The sequence below is a fragment of the Danio aesculapii genome, chromosome 18, assembly GCF_903798145.1.
Source record: "Danio aesculapii chromosome 18, fDanAes4.1, whole genome shotgun sequence".
Classification (NCBI taxonomy): domain Eukaryota; kingdom Metazoa; phylum Chordata; class Actinopteri; order Cypriniformes; family Danionidae; genus Danio; species Danio aesculapii.
In genome coordinates this window covers 49,561,427-49,583,562 of record NC_079452.1, presented here as the reverse complement: position 1 = coordinate 49,583,562, position 22,136 = coordinate 49,561,427, and the positions used below count along the sequence as shown (strand labels likewise).

Here is a 22,136-nt window from a genome sequence, read left to right as displayed (position 1 = left end):
AAAAAAGAAAGAAAGAAAAAAAGAAAGAAAGAAAGAACAAACTCTTCAAACAGTTCAGGAAGATTCTTGAAGGAAAGCAAGAAAACGAAGGAAGGATTTTATATTCTCATTGCTTGTATTATTAATGAGCATGGAGGCTCTTCTCCAGAGTCTGCAAGAGTGTGCGATGATCATCTATTACACACGCACACACGCACACACACACACACACGCACACACACACACACACATTACAGATGTCTGCGATACACTTAAAGACTATTATCATCAATAACGATTTTCAACTGGCTCATCCACAAATGACAAGCTATCAAGTAACCTACAGTGTAATGATCTTCACATGGACATTAAAACACATCTGAAACTCAAGGCAGTGACAGAGTCGGTCTGTCAGCTGAACTCTTTACCTGTTGACTGTACTGGGTACGGGTGGGTGGCACATCATAGATGTCCTGGCTGGGTGGAAGGTGCCTTGGGACATCATATTCGTCCTGTTCATTCTTCCCCGTGTCATACACATACACTTGACCAACCCGTGTGGGAACAACCACCTGAGAAAGACAGAAAAACAACCGCATTAGATGCAAACAATTCATTGGTGAGTGATTAATCGTTGATAATTCTTTTCATTTATGCACTTTATTTATGATCGATTTGGTCGATGTTTTTTTGTCTGTTAATCAACCTTAACCCCGAAACTACTAAATTGTTTAGAAAAGTACAGGATTTTAACTCTTTAAATGCCAAATTCAGAAGTGATGTCACTGATTTGGTGTAAAAACACACAAAATGACGTATTTTCAATAGAAAAAGTAATTGTGGACTGGATTTATTTAGTTATTTTTGTTACTTTTATCACAGTCTTGGACATGTGAACGATTAGTAACAACGTTGGCTTTGATGCACTGTTAGATATAAATTTTTTCTCCCTGATTTACTGTTGGTGGCTGTTTTTGCCTTATTTTCTTCCATTATAAACACATTTGATGGGGCATAAATACACAGTCTTTGTTTTTGTTTACTCCATGTACTTCTGAGAGCTCAGGTGCATATTTAGATTTTCTCAGACACATCAAGATAAGTGCGTAAAGGTCACTATCACACACTCACAGACACACATACACACTTCAGTTTGCTGTTATACTCCATATAAAATTTAGAAACTAAGCTTTTTTTGCATAGGCCTATCTAAAGGGTTAATGGTGCCCACTAATGATCAACAGTAAAAATGACAAATTGTACCTCTTCCCAGAGGGGAAAACCACCAACAATCAAAAAGCATGATTACTGTATATGGTGTCATGGTTTTGCAATCAAAAAAAAAAAATGTGGTTATAATGGAAGTCAATGGGGCAAAAATAGTGACCAACAGTAAATTAGAGAGAAACAAATGAAAATTAAAATGAACAAAAAACAATGCATCAAAGGTAATGATGTCACATGTCCAAGACTTAAGACAAAAGGTAAAAAAATCCAGTCCACAATTACTTTTTCTATTGAAAATACGTTATTTTGTGTCTTTTTTTACCCAATTACTGACATCATTTGTGAACTTGGCAATTAAAGAGTTACAATCCTGTCATTTTCAAAGCAATTTAGTAGTTTTAATCAGGACTGAGGTTGATTTATATTTATCTGATGCATTTTTACAGCAGTTGATTTTAGTGTATATTTTTATCCCGAACATACCAAAAGGGTAGTCAATTTGAGTTTTTTTTATGTTTACAGGATAAAATGGACGTCACATGGACAATTACATGCATCAGTTGCCAATAGTTGAGTTTTCAGTAATCTTTTTAAATGCTCATTTTGGAGTATCACTGGAGAAAGGAGTGATAGAAATGCACAAAAATGTTTTTACACTCGCTTAAGGTGGTTTTGCATATGCTCAAAAAAAAGTTATTGTTAATAATTGGAGATTAAAAACACATATAAATAAATAACCCTAATGAACATTACTCCCATGACTAATCATCTGTCTCCATTATACTTGCCTTGTTTACTGTTAATTACTAGGTTACGAATACTACAGTCAGCTGTTCTAATGCTGAGAAACACTAAAAGCCACAGCATATATAATTACACCCCTCACAAATCTATCTTTTAAATTCATATTTTAATAGGAAGCCATACAATATTATATTGCATATATGCATATGCATTAGATTAGTCAGTACAGAAACCAAATCTGGAGCTTATCTAACAAAATAACGTCCGATAACAGTCCAAAAACTAATACACCCAAATTGATATGTTATAGAAATATATGAAATACAAATTTTAAAAAGAGGAAAAATCAAGAGAATGAAAAAAAATGAAAAAAATGTAGTTTAAATTTTGTAGGCTGTAATTTATTATTATTGTTATTATTATTATTATTATTGTGATATTTAGCTTAATTTAATTGTATTATCTTTCAATTTCTAAGTATGTTTGGTGACTAAAATATTATAATAAATGTATAATATATTTAATAATTTGTTTAATAAATTTGCTTTGTTTAAATGCAACAAAATACATTGCCTATATTCACTAATAAATGGATAAAAAATATTAATTCTGAGCACTGTAAGTAGCATAAGGAGATTGCATACAAAGTCAATGCAAATGTGCGAATATAGACAAATTTCCACAGTTTGCCAACTCAACTAGTGTCAAGCATTTAGCAGATTAGAGATGGACAGTAGTATTGTTTACATTCTGGGGTAATTAATCATTTAAAAATAATTTAAGAATAAATAATAATTTTGCCACAAACACATGGAATTCATCTCAGTTGCTTCTTCCACACAAGTTCAAATAAATCAACTTGAGTGGAAAATTCACTTGAAGTAAAAAAACATCCCGTGAGTAAACTAGAGCAAGTGCCACTGTGCTCTGCATTTGATGTGAACACAGCATAACTAATTAATGAATCTGCACCTAATTTGCATTTGGGATTTTTTCTCTTTTTTTTGTGCAAACATTGAAAGGATCCACTTCAAACTATGATGAAAACCTGGCTAATGTGAACATCTGAGACATCTGTGCCATTTACATGTCGTACATTAGTCATTGGTTTAATTGAATTATCATTTCACAATCATTCATTCATTCATTTTCTTTACGGCTTAGTCCCTTTATTAATCAGGGGTCGACACAGCGGAATGAACTGCCAACTTATCCAGCATAGGTTTTACACAGTGGATGCCCTTCTAGCTGCAACCCATCTCTGGGAAACACCCATACACTCTCATTTACACACACTACAGACAATTTAGCTTACCCAATCCACCTACAGAGTATGTCTTTGGACTGTGGGGTAAACCGGAGCACCCGGAGGAAATACGGGGAGAACATGCAAACTCCACATAGAAATGCCAACTGACCCAGCAGAGACTCGAACCAAAGGTCACTGCTGTAAGGCGACAGCGCTACCCACTGCGCCACCACATCGCCTATATTTTAGAATCATGCTAGCCATTTATTTTACATTAAACACATTTACTTTTGAGTAAATAAGCTTTTGTTTTGAGTGTCATTTGCCCATGTTGTCATTCCGGTTACAACACGCCACTGAAGTAGACACATTATGCATTATGAAGGATAACGATTAATCAAATAAGTGATCGTTAATTAAATAAATGATGATCAATCATGGAAATGGGCCACAAAAAGACGATGCCCTGATGGCGCCATTCACAGCAGGTTAATAAAAACATTACTACAACAAATCTGGGGTCTCGGAGGTCCTCGTGGGAACAGGGCCCGTTCTTTTGTCTGCCTGTTTACTTTCTGTCTTACGCATTGAAGACTGTGTCAAGCACGTGAGCCTGGGAAATGAAAACAAACTGCGACCCCTTATTTGTACAATGCTGTAGACATAATACCAATCATAACACACACTCGGACCAGTGGGAACTCCACTAGTGCGTGTGTGGTGTGTATGTCAAGCAGAGTACAATTTATTTGTATAATGCTGTTCACAAAATATCTCAAAATCTTTATAGCGCATTTAGAAGATTAGAGATGGCTGCTAATATTGTTTACAATTTGGAGTAATTAATAATTTGAGAATTACTTTAAAGTTGAAGGAAAAATAGCTCAAAATTGTAATTACAGCGCTCAGCATATATAAGTACAACCCTCACAAATCTATCTTTTAAATTAATATTTTTAATAGAAAGCTATGCAATATTATATCTGTGCATATATATTAGATCATTAGTCAGTACTCGGGCTTATCTAACAAAATAACAAACGATAACGGTCCAAAAACTAGTACACCCAAATTTATATGTTATAGAAAAAATATTAAATACAAATTTTAAAAAGAGGAAAAATTAACAGAAGCAAAAAATTGAAAAATTTTGTTGAAATTTTGAAGGTTGTAATTAGTTTTTGCAATATTTTGCTTGAATTTAATAGTATTATCTTTCAATTTCTAAATATGTTTGGTGACTAAAATATTATTTTAATAAATATATGTGTTTAATAAATCTGTTTTGTTTAAACACACCGAAATACATTGCCTATAGTCACTGAGAAATGGATAAAAATATTCATTTTCAAAACTGGGTGTACTCAGTTATGCTGAGAACTATATATTTCAAATATTGCCCAAGTGATGTTTAAAAGCCAAGGAAATCTTAACAGCATTTATTATCTTTTCTTCTGGAAAAAGTCTTATTTCTTCAAGATTGGCTGAAAAAAAAAAAGTTCTAAAAAAATGTAATAAATTTTAACATCAATATAATTAACCCCCTGAAGAAATTGTGTTTGATTGGCTAAAGAACAAATCACTGTTTCCAATTTAACTTGTTAATCTAATTAGCCTAGTTTATGCAATTTTATGCAATTTAATGTGAGTACTAGTATCATTATAGTAAAATATTATGTTCTATCATCATGGCAAAGACAAAATAAATGAGTTATTAGATATTAGTTATTAAAACTATTATGTTTAAAATTGTAAAAAAAAGTTTGTTCCTTTAAAAATCAATTGCGATATATTGAACAATATATATATACACTTCACAGAAGCGCTAATAATTTGTCTTCAACTGTATACCATACAAAACACACACACACACACACACACACACACACACACACGCACACACACACACACAATAAATCAACAAGAAATAGCAGATATCACCCTACATTTTGTATGTTTGTGGATAAAGTTGGCCAAATTTATATATTTGGATATATAAACAGCCTGGCAGGCACACAACATCATAAGACGTTAATATTAGTTTAGATTTAGGTCATGATTGGCTGTTCAGCTACAAATCAGAGTGCGAGAACAAAAACTAACAACACAGCCTCATTCTGAAAACATAGCCCTATATACAATTCTGGAGATTGCAAATTATGTAGCCAGAAGTACGTATGGCTGCATTTTGAATGTTTGTGGATAAAGTTGGCCAAATTTATATATTTGGATATACAAACAGCCCAGCAGGCACACAACATCATAAGACGTTAATATTAAGTTAGATTTAGGTCATGACGTCAGGTAACCAAAATTCAATGACTAGACAGAGTCTAAGTACAACATTATTTTCATGTTCATTAACGACATCAAATAATTGGTTAATTTTAGGTTGTGTTGAAAAATTACCAAAATCCAACGTTGAGCCAACATCTTAAACCTTGACTTAAACTTGACGTCAAATACTGACATTTATTCGTGAGGATATAGCAACCAAAATCCAACGTCTGATAGACGTCATATTGATACCATTCACACAACGTCAAGCTGTAACATCAGACGTCGGTTTTTGGTTGTTTTTAGGTTGCATTGGAAAGTGACCAAAATCCAAGGTCTGTCTGACATTGGACACGTGGACATTGGATGTCATTCTACTGTTTGGTTCTGACGTCAACCCGATTTTTATTTCCACCCAAATGCAACCTCCCACGATGTTGATGTACAACGTCAATCTGATGTCATGTTGACATCCTGTGTCTGTTGTGAGCTGTCTTGTGTGATAATTACTATTATTTGACCAGCATGTTCTGTAAATAATCCAATGTGTTATAGTACTTTATCATTTTCTGCACAATGTTTTACATCTTGAAGGTTTTTTAAGGCATGATAAAAGTCATATCAAATCATATAAATCACAATTACACACCTTAATAATTGAGTAATGCTTTTAAATGTTAAAAATTCAATATAATTATACATTTTTAATGCTCAACATTATAACATAGTACTGCCCAAATGTACTAGTGACATTTAAAGCAGATTTTAGTGTTCCACTTTTAATTTATTTAGACAAAATACCAAAGCAGTTTAATATAGTGATTCCTTACGAATCATAAAACGGATTGTTCTGGCTCTAAGTGATTTTACCACGGTCAAAGGGTTTTGTTCAGCATTAAGCAGAGCAAAATCAGCGTAAAACATGGCCTCCAGAGGTTTAGTGCTTTAGTATGTTAGTAATGCGCTCTGCCCACTGTGAAAATGAGCATTCATTCCTTCACACGAAGCATGTTTGGATGGGGCAGTGTTAGTTTGTGTGCACTGGTGAGGTGTGGACTGTAATGATCTAGGTGGAGTGAGCTTTATGCAGGTTTCATGATTCCCCGGAGGCCAGTTATACACGATTGCTGGCTTTCACTCATAACACTGAGTTAATGAGATTACTTGCGCTTTCATTCTCGCTCTCCTTCTGCCTTTATCAGTTCACAGCAGCCAGACTATAGGAACGCATTGTGCCAGACTTGTGTATGGCGTCATTTCTTGCATACTAAACTACAGATACTCACATGTGTCACTGATACAAACATAGTAATCCTAGTACTGGGTTGCATGAATGGGTTATATTAATCTGTTTATACATTATTCATTTTTTCATGAATTGTGATTTGTTTTCATTAAATGCAACATTTTCTTAAAGGGATAGTTCACCCAAAAATGAAAATTCTGTCATCGTTTACTCACCCTTTACTTTTTTTCAAACCTTTATGAGTTTCTTTCTTGTGATAATCACAAAAGAAGATATTTTAAAGAAAGCTGGAACCCTGTAACCACTGACTTCCATAGCATTTGTTTTTATGCTATTGGAGTTAAAGGTTACAGGTTTCCAGCTTTCTTCAAAATATATTCTGTTGTACTCAAAACTCATAGGTTTGGAACCACTTGAAGGTGAGTAAATATTGAGTAAATTTACATTTTTGGGGTGAACTATCTGTTTAATATTTAATAATTTATTTTTGCTTAAAGAACAGCAACCAAATACAGGATTATTTATCTTTTCAATTTGAAGATAAATAATGTTATAGTTACAAAGCAAGCAGTCTATCTCAGATGCAGAAAAGCTTGATCATGTTCATACTTTTATGACTTCTAGACTGGATTACTTTAATACTCTGTTCGCTGGTTACCCCACATCCTCTATTAATAAACTTCAGTTAGTGCAAAATGCAGCTGCCAGAGTTCTTACCAGGTCTAGAAAATATGACCATATCACCCCAATTTTATCCTCCTTACACTGGCTGCCTGTTAAGTTCTGTATTGATAATAAAATATTGCTTCTTACCTATAAAGCTTTAAATAATCGAGCTCCTGTTTATCTAACCAACCTTCTGTCTCGCTACAATCCAACCCGCTCTATAACATCTCAAAACTAAGGGTTTCTGCTAGTACCCAGAACCACAAAGTCTACTAAAGGAGGTTGAGCCTTCTCATTTATGGCCCCTAAACTTCTAGAACTTCTAGAGGTCTCCATAATCCTGGACCAGGTCGTATCCTGACCAAATGCTGTGGTGGTCATGGAGGGGTGGAGAGCTTAAGACTGATTCCTGAAAGAACCAGTGAGAGACAATTCTTCACACTGATCTTGTGGGCCAGCCTGAACACCCCACAGTAACTCACAAGCACTGAACATGAAGTTTGGTCAGAGGAGAAATGGTCATGCTCAACTGAGCCTGGTTTCTTTCAAGTTTTTTTTCCTTCACTTTCGTCAATTGGTGAAGTTTGTTCCTCGCCACTGGCTTGCTTGGTTTGGGACTTGTTGAGCTGCGCATCAATGGATTTGCTCTTCAGTGTTTGGACTTTCAGCAGTGAAAATTAAACCACTCTGAACTGAAATAAACTGAACTTCAACTCTGAAAACTGGACTTACACAGTTTCAATTTCAATCTACTAGAACTGAGATGTGAAGTTGCTTTGAAGTAATCTACATTATAGAAATAAAGATGAATTAAATTGAGTATTTATTAATTTTGCTAAAAAACAGCTATTCTTATAATTCTATAAAAACATTCTCACTAAAGCATAAATGTTATAATTTACTTGTGAAGCATTAAAGCTTTGTAGCACAAAAAAATCTGTATTTGTAAAATACTACAATATTAAATTACTATACGTCATAGTACAAAAAAGATAATATTAATGTTTACCAAAGAGAGAGAGAGAGAGAGAGAGAGAGAGAGCAGGAGAGAGAATCAACACTGAGAATAATAGAAATTACACAAACATCCAAAGTAATCTGGATAAGATATAATTGTTTTTCAGGTTTAGATCAGCGCGAATCTTCACTTATTGTCAGGGAGGGCATAGCAGCGCTGATTAACTGCACAGACTCAATGAAGCTTTTCTTTGTGAGGCCTTCATGCTTTGTTAGATTAAATCTAGTGACTATGGTAACCAGGCACGAGCGACGACAAGACGAGCACAATGGAAAGCCCAAGTGCACACATGTAAAACGCATTTAAAAGAACTGCACTGTCTGCCCAACACTTTGCAGTTGCTTGTCATGCAGAGAAAGTGCAACATAAATAAAGAAAACGACAGTAAGCTAATGAAAATCCCAGAGATCTTGTATTAATATTTACTCTCGCACTCACACAGCCTGTCACTTTAGATGTGACATCCCTGCTAACCATCCAATTAAGCCGTTCTCATTAAAGAAAGCTGGCAATCTGTCACTATTAATTCTCATCTCTTGCTCTCTTGCTCTTCGCCCCTCTCTACCTGATTCTTGCCCTTTTTATCCCCCAAATGGCAGTGCAAAATCGATGACAAATTCCTTGGGATTTTTTGTCGGTGAGGTAAAAGCGTGTTATTGGTGTGATTTATTGGATAAACCCTGTGACCCGTCGAGCACCCGTCTCTATCTGCAGAACATCGGCACACTCACGACCCGTCTCTCTGACAGTGCGCTGGTAAATGGCCACATTCTCCACGCTGCTGTACACACTTTCACACACATTAAGACTGAACTGCAGGTGTTTCATTCGACACATCCACACCTCCATGACCTCCACCACACACACACACTCGGTCTGCATTTTCACTTAGGCTGACATTCAAACAAAGGTGAATCTATACATTCATATGCGCAGTTTAATTCATGACCTGTTTTTTATGTCTTCTCAGTATTTAGGTCACTGGTATTTGATGTTATCCTAAAGGCTGAGACGTACAAATGCAACAGTCGACCACTGGGTAGCATCAGGCTAGTTTGTTTGTGGTGTTCCATACGTTAACTCTTGTCAGGCTCAAGTTTGTGGAAGTTTGCAGAATGTAGAATTGGTGTCAGCAGTCGGTGAAAGAGAGTGCTCTAATTGGCTGTTCAGCTACAAATCAGAGCGCGAGAACAAAAACTTACAACACAGCCTCATTCTGAAAACGTAGCCCTACTGTATATACATTTCTATATACATATCAGCTGACCACTTAGCTCCGTATAGATGGCTTTCCTGCTGTTACCAGTTTGTCCAGTAGCTTGTCATGTACGTCGGTGGACTGAAGACGCAGAGACGATGGGGTTCGAGTCTGGCAAAGAACGGTTCCAGAAAGCGTTTAAGACAAAATCAGAAGCCAAAAAATAAAATAAACAAGTAAATAACAGAGTGAGGATGTGGTAAAATTTGAAAACATAGTAGAAACCAGATGAGGGCTTTTCTTTTTCTGGATTGCTTTTTAAAACTGTTGATTGGGTTTAGGGAAGTAGGTGGGCAGGTCAATCAGTGCTTTTGAAAACACTTTTAGTTGGATTTAAGGATAGAGGAGGGTGGGTCAGTCGATCGGTCAGTCATTCAGTCAGTCAGTTAGCCGACAGCGGCCTCTGGTGGATTTACGCGAGAACATCAGGTGTGAATGGCACTCGTGAGAAAAATTTGAGATCTCAAAAAGCTTACACAGTGGCCTGCAAAAAACTTAGCTCCTAAGACATATTTGGCACTCTCCTGAAATTTATATAGCGGTACGTTTTCAGAATGAGCCTTGGTTGAACCTTAAGTGGCGAACTCAAGCAAACGAAACAAGTCAGGGGTGAATACAAAGTAGCCAGCTGTTATTTTATCAAATGTAAATATTTGCAAACACTATGGATTATCAGATATATTTGCACAAGCAAATCCCTCTGTAGTGAACGAGACGTACTGTGAAAATGGAAATGCTGCTTTGTTTATGGTGTGTATGTGAGCAGCACTAGTTCCAATTTCCCTTTGTGAAATGATAATACAGACTACTCTGCAGGTATGGAAAGATACATTCTCTCATGCTGGCACAGTACTTGGATCTCTTTTCAAATAGCTGTTATCCATTTGGTGTGTTCACACACAGCTTGGTCCAGACGAGACCAGACGCAGCTGATGCAAATTGATAACACAGTTTTCATTGTCACTAGTTCTGATGTTGATTGTTAATGTGTGTAAACGTGTTACTGATGTCAGCTTGATGTGTGCTGGGATTAACCGTAATAAAAGCAATTTTTATGAGGTACATATATTCTGAAGCACAGTAAAAACTTATATATGAATCAGAACACTGATAAAAATGAGAGAATACTTCCAATTCCTCTGGCAAACCCTATTTATCTGGCAGTCAAACGTTACAGATTTTCATTGACTTTTGCAAGAGCCAGTCTAAAGTGACAGAAACGCTTTAACTAAAAGGGAGGTCATTCACAAAAGACAAATAATTGACAGGATAATGCTGAGAATTTCAATCAGTTCAGCACTCTAGCTGTAATTACCCAATTGGGGAAAACTGAAGCCAAAGTGTGTAAATAAGTCTATGAAAAGAGATTAGGTTAGGGGGACCACAATCAATCTATCCATCTATGGATGATCAGATCACATGATCTACATTTAAAGCACCTGTAGGTGACACAATCTTTTCCTCTTCATGTGCACCAGACACCTTCTTATTGTCACTGCATGCTTTCTGTAAACATTGTGCAGTTCTGAGTGTGCGCCACATCGATGAGTGGGCTTGACAAACCACCTGTAGGACACAGACTCATTCTAAAATCGTACCCTTATATACGTTTCTGGAGATCGCAAATTTTGTAGCCAGAAGTACGTATGGCTGCATTTCGTCTTTAAAACGAATGCTACAGGGCAGTATGATATCGTTCCTTTTCGCGCTTAAAAAAAAAATCACACGAGGGCTTTTCTTTCTAGATTGCATTGAAAAGACTGTCGGTTGAGTTTTTAGGGAAGTGGGTGGGCGCTGTTCAATCAGTGCTTTTGAAAACACAAACAGTTGGGTTTAGGGAAGGGGGAGGGTGTGTCAGTCGATCGGTCAGTCAGTTAACAGCGGCCTCGGGTAAATTTATGAGAGAAGAACAGGTGCGGATGGCACTTGCGAGAGAAATTTGAGATCCTAAAAAGCGTACACGTCGGCCTCTGGTGGATTCTCAAAAACAAAAACTGCAAAAAAAACATAGCTCCTGGGACGTATTTGGTGCTCTACAGAAATGTATATAAAGGTATGTATTCAGAACAAGCCTGGGTCGGTATTTTTTTATGTATGTAGGTATCATTGTCCTGTATTGATAGCAGGACACATTATTCACACCACACACTAACCATTAGAATGTGAAACCTGTTCACAGACTGTGTATATAACTACATAGCAGGTATAGACTAACATGCTGTTATTGCTTACAGGTACATCAATATATCCCACGCTGTGGTATTTTACTACCGTACACCCTGTGTTTTATTTCACTGCCCTCTCAGACCTGTGCTTAGCCTTAAGTAATAGTCACTCCATCCCGCTGAGAGCCTCTGAAGGGCCGGGCGTAAATGAACATCGATCAATAATGTGAATTATCAATGAGCGCTGCTCCAGGGAACGGAGATGGCACATATGGTGGACTGCCATCATCCAGCCCTCATCAATACAGCTGAAAGGTTCTGCTCATAGAAAGTGGGTGCATCCAGGCCTCCAGCTGTCACAACAATCTCCTGTAATGATGATGTCACAAAGAGACAAACACTCCCTGGTGTGAATGGAGACAATAGTGAAGCGGTGACCGTCTGACTGCGTTGCCCTGTGCAATGACAGCTGGCCAAGAGTCACAATCACAGCAGCTACACAGCCATTAGGTTCAGCCCTGAAGAGAGGGACAGATTGTAAAGGCTGCTTTACAAAAGCCCCTGTACCCCCTGCTGCATCAACGAGCTGTGACCTCCTTACCCCAGCTGACACAATGACACATGCCACCACTCTAAAGAGCGCAGCCCAAGTCTGCTGAAGACATTCCAGCCAGGCCTGGCTCCTTCAACCATGGATGTCGGTAATTTTAAGCTAAACCTTGCCCACAAATGAAAGACCTGCTGCTGGGGAGACTGGGAGATCTCAGAGGACTGTGATGGTATTATTTGCCTTATAAATTTATGATGAACGAAATGTAGACTAAACACTTTTAACCCCGGACAAAGGAAATGCAATACAGAAGTGGCCAAACTTGATGTCCTGAGGGGACAACTGCACAATATTTGCTTTATTTGGCTAAAAAGTAACTAAAGCTAATCACAGAATTTGGGTTTTATTTTACTATGCAACAAAATGCTTATTAAAACTAATATCTTCATGGATAAAAGTAAACATTGGCTATAATGTAATCAGTTATTAATATGTAATTGGTTCATTAGCAATTCTTCTCAGCATGTTTTATTAATTATTCCTTACATTTATATAGAGCATTTCTGGTCACTCAAAGTGCTTTACGCATTTGGGGGGAGGGGGGGGGGGGGGGCAGCATCAGACCACACACCACCTGATGGGTGGAGAGGAGACAGCGGATAGATCAGGTATGGTCTGGGGATGGTTAGGAGGCAATGATGGACAGAGGCCAATGAGTAAATTTGGCCAGGATGCCAGGTAATCCCCCTACTAATTTTTGTAGGACATTCTGGGATTTTTAACAACCACAGAGAGTCAGGACCTCGGTTTAACACCTCATCCGAAAGACGACACTCATTTAGCAGTATAGAGTCCTCTTCACTATACTGGGGCATTAGGACCCACACAGACTGCAGGTTGAGCACCCCCTGTTGGTCTCATTAACACCACTTCCAGCAGCAACGTAGCTTTCCCATGTGGTCTTCCATCCAGGTACTGACCGGGCACAGCCCTGCTTAGCTTCAATGGGCGACCATGTGAGAGTTGCAGAGAGCTAGCTGCCGGTTTTTATGTGCTATCACAAATTAAACATTTGCAAAATGTTTACCAAACATAACTGCGGATTATTCTCAGAAAATCTACATCATTGATCATCAGTCATTTTCTTAAAAGAGATAATGTTTTTTGCACTTTTGCTCTTAACAACATCATGCTCAGGGTTCTTTCTTAGCTCTTAAAATTTTATCTTTTCTCCATTTAATTTTTTTTTTTTCATTTGAATATGTCACTTTAAATGTCACAGAGCAAGTCCTCAAGGTAACAAGAATAATTATTTAAATTTGACAAACTTAACTGCAGCAAGTCTAACATTCCAGGCAAGCCATTCCTTTCAGTTACCCCATTTGAAAGAGATTCCCAAGCTTTTCTAAATCACAGCGTTCCACAATTATTTAAAAAATATTCTGGATTCAAGGTTGCAATAGTTTAATCCGTTTAAATTTAGCAAAGTTGACCCTAAAGTTTGGCTTTGACTCAATGCAGTGCCATGAATAATTGCGTCCAGAAGCCTGGAACATAATGAGGGGTCAAAGTCCAAATGCTGAAGGGCTCCCACATACCTTCACATTCGCTATATTCACACAGTCCCTCTATATATAAGTAGCTGTGCGTAAGAATTTCCCCCATCACCCCCTACCACTGCTGGAAACCTGGCCATCTGTGAAGCAAGCTGTCTGGTTCCCTGTGTGTGAAGCAGGGGGACGCCGGTCAGGGTTGTATGTACGTTGGCATGGTGTACACTTAAGTTTTACCTTTACTTATCTGAGTTTATTTAGCATGTAGATCAATTTCAACAGCAGAAATTTAGTGAGCTGAATTGGAACCTTTAATTTAACTAGAACTACACCAGCACTCTAACACACAACTCTCCTTCTTGCTATTGTTATGACTTTTTATAATCTTTTCATCATCTATTTTAAGCTGCTTTGAGACAAAAGCGCTATAGAAATATTGTTGAATGAGAATAGCTGAATCAGAAAAGCCTAAAAAAGAAGTCCAATTGCTCAAATAGATTTTTTGAATGTAATTATTTTAGCTTTTTTGTGATCTGTTGGTCAACATTACAGATTTGACAGATCTATTTTTGTATTGGGATATTGTGATGTATATTAATGTTCACTTTAACAAACTATACAAGATAAAAAAGGTTGCATCCCAAACACTACAAGCCTCTAAATAAACCTGATTATACCAAATCAGGTTGATACTGTGTAGTCTGAAAATTTTGTAGTCTACATAACAGAATAAAACTACAAAGAAACATCGGAAACATTTTATTTCTCTTTAAACACTTTTTAATATACTTTTAAAACAGATTTATAATGATCGAAATTTTAACTCTTATCAATTGGACAAGTTATGGGAACACTTTATTTTGAAAGTCCATTTGAGTATTAGTAGACTGTCTGCTTAATATCTGTTGATACTGCTCCTTCAACAGACATTTAACTGTCTATTAACTTGATTATAAGAAACTTTGCAAGTACATGTCAGGTTGCACTAACCCTTATGCTAACCTAACAGTCTACTTATACTTTAGTGAGAATTAGTTGCCATGTAGATGAAATGTAACTTAAATTCAACAAACGGACCATGAAAATAAAGTGTGACCCAGTTAATTTCTATTGTACGTGTCTGACTAAAACTGTTTCTTTTCTTTTCTTGCGAACAGTGCAGTAGATTCTGATTTAGATTCTTTCCAGGGCCTTTGCGAAACTCCTTTAAAAGCATTGTTCACTCAAAAATGACCAATTACAAAGAGAACAATGAGTAAATGATGGCAGAATTTCCTTTTTGAGTGAACTGTCCCTTTAAATGTCTGACAGCAGTCCACGCATGTCCTAGCGAAAGCTGTCCGTCAGTGGCTTGAGGAATCTCTTCAGGCTGCAGCTGTGGGCATGTGAGCCTGAGCAGGAGAGCCCAGCTGGGCTCTGAGATTTTGTGTGATGTGGGTGCCAGTGGAGCCTCATCTGGACACACATTTATATATAAGCCATCCCCTCGAGAACAGCCTCCCTTGGGCACATCTGCACATGTACTGAATGACATTTTGCATGAATTCCTTTGATCTGGGTTTGATGGTCCACATTTGGTATTTATGTCAACTTGTTAGCTTTAAAGTTAGACTTTGGTTGTTTTTATTCTTTTAATAGACATTAGTGAATTTCACTTAAATACGGTGTTTCCATCAGTGATATTCACTTCACTGCTGTTGAATCTACAGTTTCACTGATGCAAAGACAACTTGCTTGGAAACACTTAGATAGGCTGCTAATCCTTCAAATGGGGCCAGTTAAAATTTGAAGCTCTTAAGTAAAAATTGCTTTCGGGTGACCCAGATCAGAAGCTTCGTTCTTAAAACATTAACAGCCATGGCAGCAAAAGTGCCAAAAAAACAGACTGAAACTGAAAAAGCGGGGAAGTAGTGAGGATTTATAGCCCATATACCCATCCTCATCCTCCACTGTGGAATTAATCAGGGGCTAATTAGCTCCACACTTGCGAATGTGAGCTTTGCTTGGGGCCAGTACCATGTGGCATGTGCCACATGTGAGGGTGTGACGATATGGCCGGTGGGGCGGGAGGCCAGGGGGGCTCCAGAAGACAGCAAAACCCCAAGTACTAATCCACAGAGATCTCCAGTAACAGCCCCCCAAAGCCCCCTGACACATGCCCCACATTACAGCCATGAGCGGGTTGGGTGTGAAACGTCCCTTAAAGATACATTTTGGCCAGTACTTATTAGGTCTCATGTTAGGATGCTACAGAATTGGGCAAAACCATTTTCTAATACACCAAAAAAGATTAGTTGATTCATCTATGGCAGGGTGCTCAACCCTGTTCCTGGAGATCTACTTTCCTACAGATTTCAGTTGCAACCCATATCAAACACACCTGCCTGTAATTATCAAGTGCTGTTTAGATCCTAATTAATTAGTTCCCGTGTGTTTGATCAGGTTTGGAACTCTGCAGAAAGATAGATCTCCAGGAACAGGATTAAACACCCCTGATCTATGGCATCTACTATAGTGATGTGGATGCTTGCACAAGCTCTGAAACTTGGCTCTCAAGACAAGTTACACCATGCAGCTTTATAATATTAAATATGAAAACTATGTCAGTGTTATTTTGAGAATTGATAACTTAAAACTGATATCAAGCAGGCTTCAGTGTTCATATCTTTGTTAATATCTATCTATCTATCTATCTATCTATCTATCTATCTATCTATCTATCTATCTATCTATCTATCTATCTATCTATCTATCTATCTATCTATCTATCTATCTATCTATCTATCTATCTATCTTTATTTATTTTTGTGTTTAATATACGTCTAATAGACAATTAAACATAGTGATCTTGGCTAAAACAAGGCTAAACTTGGGCTGTGAGTGGACGTCTAATAGACATCTAAGAATTGCCCAAAACTAGACTACTCGTCAAATAGACATTCATTCATTCATTTTCTTTTCGGCTTAGTCCCTTTATTAATCTGGGGTCGCCACAGCGGAATGAACCGGCAACTCATCCAGCATTTGTTTTATGAAGCTGATGCCCTTCCAGCGGCAACCCATCACTGGGAAACACATACACACTTATTCACAAACACATACACTATGGAGAATTTAGCCTACCCAATTCACCTGTACCACATGTCTTTGGACTGTGGGGGAAACCTGAACACCCGGAGGAAACCCACGCACATGCAAACATGCAAACTCCACACAGAAACGCCAACTGACCCAGCATTGGCTTGAACCAGCGACCTTCTTGCTGTGAGGCGACAGCACTACCTACTGCACCACTGCGTTGCCTCGTCAAATAGACAGATTAGACTTTATATTTTTTGTCATTTATTTCTGTTTATTTAATGACTCGTCTAGTTTTGGCCTATTCTTAAACGTCTATTAGATTTTCACTGACAGCCCAAATTTAGCCTTGTTTTAGCTAAGACGACTATGTTTAGATGTCTATTAGACCTCTATGAGACATCTTTTAAAACAAAAAATGCTTGCTAGGACCTTGCTCCAACTTTCTAACACTTTCTTGTGTATTCTTTGTTCTGCAAACTTGTATATAAAAACAAATCAAAGACCACTCAAACCACCGTATGCATGCTGTGTTCACGCTATCAGAAAACTCCCTGTCGACGAGTAGCAATTATGAGTTCTACAAGAACACACTGTACTTTTTAAGCTAGAATTTTGGAAATCACCATAATTATGCCATGAATCTCTCTAGCCACCATATAGAAATGCCTTGGCAACCACTCAGAACACCCTAGCAATTGCATAGCAACATGCTAAATAACATTTCAAACATTTAGGTGACACCCAAGCATAGTAGCGGCTGTCACTCTTATATGTTATGTGTTATTATAAAAGATAGCAGAGAGGAGATCAGATTCAACTCTTTTCGATGACAGGATAACCCCAATTTCACATGCATTACATCTGAGCCACATTTCCCCTCATTATGCTGATGTGAACGGTCATATTCAGCTTGTTCTGAAGACCGAACGCTATGATTGATATTCATTGTTTGATTTCCATGAAGACCATTAAGCAAAACTGTGAAAACACATCCTTCCTTCGCCTCTGTTTGTTTATCTGTGTCTTTCTGAGCATATCCTTCCCTTTGACCATTCTTTTTTTCCCCATATTCTCCTTCACAAACAAGTCACCTGTGGTATGGCTGAATGGCATTTATTCAAACCAGCTCAGTGTATTATCTTTCTGCCTTTCTGTTTTTGCATTTCCTTTCTGGGTTTCATCTCACTGCTCTTCCTCTCCTTTTCTCTCATTTCTTTCCGATGCAGGTTGGAAAAGCACATATAACTGAGACAGCATATGTGCGGACGTCTGTACACACACACACACACGCTTCCTCTCCTCCTGCTCTCCTGGCAACACAACACTCAGGCCTGTCCGCAGCACCTATTAATACGACTGAGATGAGCGGGTCTCCTTGGAGACACACCGTCCCTGTGGCCAGCGATCAAAGGTTAGTCAGTGCCCGACACCATTGTGCGCATTTGAGGAAGTGAAAGACGCTGAAAAGAGATATCATTCAGGATATTTAGACATGAAAGTGCACTTTAAAAGACCATTCAGACCATTTTCTCATCACTTGATCACTCATGTTGTTCCAAACCTGCATGACTTTATTTCATGAGGGGAACACAAAGCTATTGTTTTGGACCCAGTGTTGATTTTGTTAATGTAATTAGTTAATGCACTAGTTGACATGAACGAAGATTGAGCAATATATTTGGTCACGCATTACAAGGAGGTTCCATTAGTTAATGTTAGTTACAGTTTTCTCAGTCGCTTTCGTGCGTTTCTCACAACACTATTACATTTGCACAACAGTTCATGCGTTTCTCAAAACAATTAGTACAAACTGCAGAACCTAGTTGATAACCTGCAAAAGCATGTCACTTGCTCAAAATGGTTAGCTCATTCCTCATAAGTAAGTATTCATGAAAGTCAATGAAAGTGTCAGGGCTCTATTTTGACGATCCATGCACAAAGTGCAAAGTGCAGGGCGCAAACGCATTAAGGGTGTGTCAGAATCCACTTTTGGTAATATAAGGACGGAAAAATCCGCTTTGCGCCATGGATTGAGCTTATTTTCTTAATGAGTTATAGGTGTGTTTAGAGAATAAACCAATCAGAGTCTCATCTCCCATTCCCTTTAAGAGTCAGTTGCGTCGCGCCATAGCGCATTTGATATTTACATGACGGACTTTGTAAGTGGAAAAACTGAACCCTTCACTAGAGAGAAAACAGTTAAACAGAGCATCTACAGTGCGAGAATGAGAGATGAGATAGAGAAACTTCCAGCCTGATCTCACAAGAAAACGTTAGTATTTTACATTTTGTCAGTTTAGTGGCTAATTCGTACGAGTTCAGTCGTATGAAATAGTACGATTTTAAAAAGGAGGCGTGGCACCTAACCCCACCCCTAAACCCAACCGTCATTGGGGGATGAGCAAATCGTACTAAATTGTATGAATTAGATTGTACAAATTCGTACGAATTAGCCACTAAATCAAAAAGTTACGAATTGCCGTGAGATTGTGTTGAAACTTCTTATACACAGACATCCATTACCCTACAAATAATTAATTTCGTTTGTTAAGCGCAAAGATTTGTTTCAAAACTATTTCTAAACTCAGTTCTAATATCCAGAAAACGAATAAATGAACAATAATAACGAAGTGTGTTAAAAAAAACTGAGTTAAATCCAAATACACATGCTATGCCCCATATAGTCTAAAACCTGACAGGTGGGCAAATCTAAGCTTGTTTTTAATAAAACAAATATAAATATGCATATAGTAAATAATACTGCTAACAATGATAACATTATACAAAAGCAAGTTGTTATGAATAAGCTGAAAAAGCCCCCCGAGATGAAGGCATGAAAGTATGCTTTTTTAACTTTTTTATACTTACTAGAAAATAATATTTTTGTAATATTTTAATCCTTTATATTTATGTCCTATATATATCCTTATTATATCCTATATATATATACATCCTTAATATTTAAATTCTTTTTCTTATGTAAAGATATTTGCGTATTGCTCTACATCTTGTGTGTATTAGGAAGTGTGTAAGCGAGGCGCATAACTAACGCGCTCTGCGCTGGACTTTAGACCGGCTTTGTTCTGGTCTATAGAACAGTCTATTAAAGTTTCTCAAAATAGCAATGCGCCAGCAATGCGCCTCAACACGCCTTCTTTTTTTAGATCAGAACGCCTATGGGTGCACATGAACGCAAATGCATTTGCTATTTACACAGTGTGGCGCAAAACGTCAAAACGACTCTTGCGCCAAGTTGAAACCAGCAAACAACACTTGCGTTGCGCCTTGCACCACATTGCGCCGGGTGTATGATAGGGCCCTCAGTGTCATCAAGATGAAAAGTCCTGGCTCCATTGTTTATGAACAAGATAGTCAAATGGCTTTGTCATGTTTTCATTATGACAGTTTACTCTGTACATTTTTTTCAATGCAAAAAATTTTCACAGTCATTTTAAAACTAGATTAAAGTTAGACATCACTGCATTTAGTGAGGTATCTGAGAACAAGACACTGAATATGTATGTTTCACATTTTTACTGCATTTGCTCTTACAATTCTAATTTATTCACAGCATTGTGCAAAAGAATAAATACACCCTTATTTACAACAAACATAAACTCCTTTTGGGTAGAGCTGTGCACAACTGTAAACTATATTGCAGTACATATTAGAACTGAACCAACATACATAGGTCTGTAAATAATTCATGAAATTGTTCAATTTAGAAGACATTTTCAGGTAAGAAAAGATGTACATTTTTTTAAAATAAATTTTTCTTGACAGATTTTGACAACTAATTCAACATTTTTGAATGTAATGACTCAAGTGATGAAATGAGGACTATTAGTTTTATATGGAATGACTATTCAGCACTCACAAGTTTAGTTAATTTTGGCTGACATGACATAAGCGAATAATAATGTCATAAAAAAGCAGAAATTAATTGGCTGAATACATTTTTGTTAATTGAAATCAAATAAAATGTATTTAATTTAAGATAAAATATGTTAATATTTAATATGATAATGTACACTTGCAACAAACTGAAAGTTAAATATAAAATTAGCCAATTAAAACAGAAATTTTAAAAAGCTAAATAAGTATTTTTTTTAAATGACAACAAACTGATTTTAAAGCTAATTATATTCGCTGACTGAACGAAATTATTAGATAGAAATAAAATGTTAGAAATAATTAAATAAAACTTTAAAAATATTAATAATAATATGCTATAATATTTCAAATAGTAATATACCTAAGTTTAAACCATATTCACAGTTTAAAAACAATTAAAAATCACAATTCTGATGTGTTAAAGATGACGATTTTCATCTCAAGCAGTACTTTCCCTTTAATGCCAATAAGTATGAATACACAAACATGGCCATAAATATTAGCCTTTTAACACGAGGCAACATTTGGTCTTCATTTCAGTCCATAACTAGCTGTAATTTCCTTCGACCTTCAGGGGAAACATGTAAAACATCACAGAGATGGTTTAATCGCTGACCACTGAGTTTAGCCCGTGGTGTTGGACGTAGCGTTTCACAAGGCAATTAAAACCTGACACCGTGCCTCCTCTAAACCTACTCATACACACATTTATGAGCATAAAGAGAACGATGAACAACACACCGAGAGCAAAGGTTGTGTGTACTCTTCAGCACGAGACGTACGGCGTGTGTGTGAAGACGCAGTAAATGAGTTTGCGGCTCCATTAGGCCCCCTGTTCTTCCCTCTGATCTGTGTTTTTTCAGTTCTTTCAACTCCCTGCAGTACAAAGTGAACCCTGTGGCCTCCTGTGATATTCCAGCCCTTTGATGAAGGCCACTGGAGCACAAATAAAGGCTCTCGGTGCTCTGCTGTTTACGCTGAGGGGCCCGCATCTCTTCTGCTCTCCCTCGGCCTGCTGCTGGCACTGCTGGGGACGTTAATGACAGGACACAAGGCATGAGAAGAGAAAACCTCCACCCGCGGCTCCACCCGCCATCGCCGCTCGGCCTGCTAATTCTGTCCCAGCGATCTTGCTGTTTTCCTCCGCTCCCTTCAGCTGTCAATCTCACGTCCCCTCGCTGTCAGAGCAGAAAATGAGACCGCAGCAGGTTATGGAGGAGATCCTGCTG

At 37.5% G+C, this 22,136-nt stretch overlaps 1 protein-coding gene across 4 annotated transcripts in view; it reads right to left on the bottom strand.

Annotated features, from left to right (window-relative positions):
- The window catches only part of bcar1 (BCAR1 scaffold protein, Cas family member), a 182,216-nt gene that overhangs the window by 15,494 nt on the left and 144,586 nt on the right, over nucleotides 1–22,136 (bottom strand). For all 4 annotated transcript variants that reach the window (XM_056477809.1, XM_056477810.1, XM_056477812.1 and 1 more), the window contains one exon: nucleotides 408–551. In XM_056477809.1, the coding sequence (XP_056333784.1) occupies nucleotides 408–551 (144 nt within the window). The remainder of the gene's footprint in view (nucleotides 1–407; nucleotides 552–22,136) is intronic.